The sequence below is a fragment of the Cucurbita pepo genome, unplaced genomic scaffold, assembly GCF_002806865.2.
Source record: "Cucurbita pepo subsp. pepo cultivar mu-cu-16 unplaced genomic scaffold, ASM280686v2 Cp4.1_scaffold001180, whole genome shotgun sequence".
NCBI lineage: Eukaryota > Viridiplantae > Streptophyta > Magnoliopsida > Cucurbitales > Cucurbitaceae > Cucurbita > Cucurbita pepo.
Window position 1 is genome coordinate 2,901 of NW_019647370.1, and position 5,439 is coordinate 8,339.

Consider the following 5,439-nt stretch of genomic DNA (forward strand, 5'->3'; position numbering starts at 1 on the left):
ATACTATCTCCATAATATGAAGCTTTTGGAAAGCCCAAAGCAAAACTACCAAAGCTTACCCTAAAAGTGATAATATCAAGTTGGTTTAATAAACAACAAATAACCTAGATAGATATGTATTGAAATTTCTAATATTTTTATAATTTAAAATATTATAGTTTTTAGTTCATAAATTTTTTAAAAGGATTAAATATTAATTCAAAATTTTTAAATATATTAAGTTAAATTTTATCAAGTAAAATAATAAAAACATCTAAAATTTAAATAATTATAAATAACATTTTATTGATGCTTTAAAAAAAATAGTTTAAATAATTAATATTCTCTTCAAATTCTGATCAAATATCATACAAAATTGGATTATGGGCTTCGCTATTGATGGTTAGCCGTCCGGCCCAAGATAAACCTAACCAGTGTTTTAGGTCCAATTTTTAGGGCCCGGCCCATCTACTTACGATGAGAGTGAGCCGTTCGATCAGGTTAACTGAGGATCGTTTCCTCTGCGGAATTTCCATTTCCCTCTTTTTCTCTGAATGAAGTTTCGAGCCAATTTCTTGTTGGAACACAAGCTTGGAGCAGCAAATGCATGGAATGGTGAAATATAAGTCAGCTAATCTGTAGCAGGAATGAAGGCGAGGATCGTTTTAAGGAAGATTTATGACTACGTTCGGTATGATTTGAAGGAAATTGCATTTCCTTCGTCGTTGCCGGATCCTCCGCATTCAAAGAAGCGTCGAAAGCTTACATGGCATGAACGATTCTTGGTAAACTATTATTCGTTGACGTTCTCGTTTTCTCTTGTTGGCTTTGCAGTTGTTCTACTCTCTCTTGCAAGTATTTAGGTACGGATTGATAAGTCCTAATCTGTGATTGAGAGGAAAAGATACTTGCTAGTGCTACGGGATTGACTGAAGTACTGTTCACTCGATTTCTAATCGAATCTATGATTATTATTTAACTGGTCATTGAAATTCGATTTTACTAAGCTCTTATTCTAAGTATGCTCGTATGTTGATTTTAGGTGTTGAAGGAGGCTTCCAGGTTATATGCTGCAAGCTGGGTGCGGGACATTGGTCCTGAACTGCGACCAAATGACTATAAGGTGGAAGAAAGCGAAAACAAAAAGAATTCAGCAAAAAGTGCACCTAAGGAGAAAGAACCTTCAACACTGGAAGATCTGGGTAACCAACCTTTGTGTTATAGTTTGATTCAGATGTTTTATACTGAAATGAAATATTTTCTTATACTTGTGATCACGTATTCATGATCGGGGGAAGTTCTTGTCTACTAACTTCTAGATTGGGGTGCCAATTGATTTTACTTGGAACATGATTTTCAGTGCACTAGTGGTTGATGTATATTGTTTACTGACTTCTAGTTCCTGGTCAACAAAGCCTGTTGATGCATGAGATAAAATTGCTTCAAGTTCAATAGCTGAATATTGAAATATTCCTTAATATTTAATGCTTGTGAAAGAAATAGTGATAGTTAATGCTTCATGGTTTTGTAATCTTGTCAAGCATGCCTTGGTATCAATGGAAAGAGCTGAAGATGTGAATAGAATGGTCATAAGTATACTCAATATTTTAGTCCTTGTTTTCTGGTTATTCTTTGCTTCCCCTGTTTAAATTTGATATGGGACTGTGTTCGCAGAGAGGATTTCTTACAACTAGTTTATGATACTTATAAATTTATCTCTGTATTTAATTAGATTTAACTCTCATCTCATGGTTGTTGATGTTGATGAGATATCTAACAATCAATCCTCAGGATAGAAATAGCAGCCAAATAACATCAAACAATGATGCTGTGTGGTAATGGTATTCATTTGATTAATTTCTGCCCTTCATATTAAGCTTGTGGGATTATAAATTGTGCTTGTGTCTCAAATTATATCTCCCTTACTCTTATGCAATACTTCTGAATTCTGAAACTCACTTTCACTCTCTTATTTAATTTTACTGTAGTTATAAGACATTATCGCCTTTGGTAATTTAGAAATCCTACCATAATCCACTATCAAAAGGGGCACAAAGATATAGAATGCTCTGTTATGGTTTCTACATTTATTTTATCAACTAGGAGTTCTAGATTGCAGTTCACATTCCTACTTGTCGGTGTCAATCATTTATTATATCAAAAAGTTATTTAAAGCACAAAAGAGAGGTCAGACAAACAAGGGAACGAAAGAGCTAGAGTTGAATAAATGGAAAAAAGAACAACGAATAATATTTCAAGCAATATTGCTCATCGCAGACATTACCACCTTGGACTGGCCATGGGACATACATTACTTCTCTCTACATTGTTTATCAGAAATTAAACTGCTGGTGTGTCTCAGAAAAGAAGAGACTTGAAGTTCACAGTGAGGTGTAGGAGTATGCAACACTCCTCCCACAGAATGCCCCTGTCCTCAAAGATCCTCTTATTCTTCTCGTGCAAAATACTTCACATGTTATGAAAGAAACGAGCATGCCAAACAAATATTCCCTTTCCCACAAAAAGAGGACTCAGAATAACCTACAACAATCTCTATAATCTTGATTAGGAGCAAGGCTAAACTTAAAGTTTACTAGAATCTATTTTATATTCGTGTAAAAAAACAAATATTGGCAAAATGTATGATTCCAATCCTCAACAGTTCACCATTGAGGGGAAAGGGAAAAGAAATAGACCATTAGGTAGAGTGTCTGTGTCAAAGTCAGTAGTGTCAATTCTCCCCAGAGCCACTTAATTTAGTAAAACCCTATCTCTCTCACAGAATATCTACTTTTCAAAGCTGACTATAGAAATGAGAATTTGGTTGAAGGAGAGTTTCTCAGAACAATTCTCAGCACAATTTATGTATAAAAGCTATTTTAGAAAATGTTGGGTTCAGTGTGAGAATATGGTTTAGTTGTATAACTTGAGCGTAAAATGGGGAAAATTAGTTTCAGTAGCAGTGGACCAGTAATGGAGGTTGACAGTTGAAACTGCACACCAATGGCAATGGTTATCCCGGAGATCATGTAGGGTGGTTTAGACCCTAACAGTGTGTGTCTTATACTATATTGTGTGTGTTCCCTAATGTACTAAAGAACTCTGTACTTAAAAATTGAGGTCTCATCATGACAAACACCCCTATAAACCATCGTTTTCTTTATTTAAGTTAATCATGAATTTCAAGTTTTCTTATTCTGTTGTCTTTTCTTTAGCAGTACATTGATTTAGGTGCATCTTCTGTTGCAATTAGATTTTCTTTACGTTTTCTTTTCCTTTCAACCCGTTTGTACGATTTTTCCTATTTATTGGATTGGATTGTTCCTGATTAGATTGCCATTTTTCTTTTGTTGGAAAAATAAAAAAACCAGCCGTGGCTGCAAGAGGAGGAATGGAAACATTAAAACCAGCTTTGCAGCGGGTGTATATGACTAAAGCTTCTGCATATAGAGACGCTCTGAAAAATTTTATAGATGGCTATCAAGAAGGTATTCAGCAAGTCATGGAGAAAAAGGAAATTTCTGATTCCCAGAAGGGAAGCGAAAAAATGAAATAAAAATTTCTGATCGTATTTATGTTTTATGTAAAAGCTACAGAATTGTGACTACACTAGTTTAGAGGATTGGGCAGTTCAGTTTCTAGTTGTAAAAATTGGTTAAGATTTTTTGTGTCGTTTCCGCGGTGCAATTTGAAATTCATACTGTTTTAAGCACCACCTATTTATTCACACGAACACACACGGTCATAAGAAAAGGGTAGCAAATTCAACCTTTATGTTCCCTACAGAACTAGTTGCATGATTTTTTTTTAATTTTAGTATTATTATTATTTCCCCTACTAGTGTCAGTTATTTTGGAGTTCTTAGTGACTTAAATTGCTTACAAGAAGGCATGGAGATATTAGTGTGAAGGAAGCTGTTTTTGGCTGCTAAATGAATAATTCAGCAGTTCTTTTCTTGTTTCTACCTATGTGGTCTTCCTTTGGGACTCTCAAGGCCTTTTATCCTTCGTCCTTTTGGAAGTTGGATTGTTGGTCCAAACTTACTCCTGGCACATTTGAGAAAATGTGTGAAATTCGCAAAAGACCACAGGGACATAACTTCTGCTCCCATAAGGTTTGGTTTACCATTTATCTCAAAGTTGGATAATTTTTCCTAACACTTCAGGCATGAATTGTACATTGCATCTGGCCCCTGCGTTCACGTTAATAACACTCTGGCTTTTCAATTATGTCTTGAGGTATCTGCATGGTGGATTGAGTTTCCAGTGCAACCATAACTCTTTATTTTGACAAGAAAGAGTTGAACGCTGATTTTGCAAATTGAGAAAGAAACGTAGTGGCAGAGTTAGGTCATAAGATGCTGTGGAGATGCTCAAGTACATTTTATTATGGTGGGAGGGAAGGTTGAAAATGACTGGCATGAAGGGCCCATTTATAATTGGGTTCTTGTTATTAACAAATGAGCTCCCAATGTCGAGCTACAATTTGACTTTCCCAACGAAGCCTGAATTGTTGAAAACTAATGAGGTACTGCCAATTGCTTCATATTTTTTATGCTTTTTTTAGGACTACATTTTAAAAAGGAATCAATTATGAGGTTGCTCAGTATCGTGTCTGCTGTCTAGTTTCATGCTTGCCGTTGCTTCTTATCTTTTCAGTTTTCAAGCACATGGTTCTTGCAAGCCTTATTGTGATACTTGGTTAAAAGTTTTTTTCCTAAACCAGAGTGACAGTATGATAATATTTTCCCTCGAGTTATTTCTTGTCAGAGAATTGATTAAGGTCGCATGAGCTGAACTCCCATATTCACTCTTATGCAGCCCTTGAAATGTAAATTTTTCGATTACCTTTAGATGATTACAAATATTGACTATGCTGATTTTTGGTATTGTTGTTTGTCACTGCCTTCAAGGGTATTCTTGAGGCGCAAATGATCTGATCGATGAAAAGATGAAGTGGAATGGACCGTGGACGAATTATCACTAGCTGTTACTATATGTGTACTGTACTTAGTCAGCATAATTGAGTTATGCTTGCCCAACATATCCCTAAAGTAGAGTCTTTTCATTCTTTGATAAGCCATTTCTTCAATGCAAATGATAGCTTGCACACATCTGGGGACCCCCACTATCAAAGCCACTGATGGAGATTAGAAAATCATCAACCAGAGAGGTCAATGGCTACCTCTTTTGTCCGAACATTTATGGGCCTCGCTAGCAAGATCTCCTTATCTTTTCATCATTCGCACAGGTAATAATATGCTGATATTATGTCTAATTCAACCACTAGTTAATGTTATGTTTTTTATAATTCTGCAAGTTGTACTGAACATTTGCACCTCATTTTAGATGCTGTAGACACAACACAATTCCATGCTAATCATCAATGCATGATCTCATTACTTGCTTTTCCCAAAACGAAAATAGTTACAAAAATTTTAAAAACTAATTAAAAGTATAA

The 5,439-nt window shown here is 35.2% G+C and overlaps 1 protein-coding gene across 1 annotated transcript; it reads left to right on the forward strand.

Moving 5' to 3' along the window:
• The first annotated feature begins 486 nt into the window (after window positions 1-486).
• On the forward strand, window positions 487-3,691 carry LOC111786187. Its single transcript, XM_023666530.1, has 3 exons — window positions 487-764; window positions 1,022-1,181; window positions 3,351-3,691. The coding sequence occupies exons 1-3, from the start codon at window positions 627-629 to the stop codon at window positions 3,533-3,535; spliced, it is 483 nt and encodes a 160-aa protein (XP_023522298.1). The 5' UTR covers window positions 487-626; the 3' UTR covers window positions 3,536-3,691.
• The last annotated feature ends 1,748 nt before the right edge of the window (window positions 3,692-5,439 follow it).

Bases quoted from the DNA above. Each gene is read 5' to 3' on its own strand.
- LOC111786187 (XM_023666530.1), top strand. From the start codon at position 627: ATGAAGGCGAGGATCGTTTTAAGGAAGATTTATGACTACGTTCGGTAT. The intron at 765-1,021 runs GTAAACTATTAT...TGTTGATTTTAG, and splicing joins CATGGCATGAACGATTCTTG to GTGTTGAAGGAGGCTTCCAG. The intron at 1,182-3,350 runs GTAACCAACCTT...TAAAAAAACCAG, and splicing joins TTCAACACTGGAAGATCTGG to CCGTGGCTGCAAGAGGAGGA.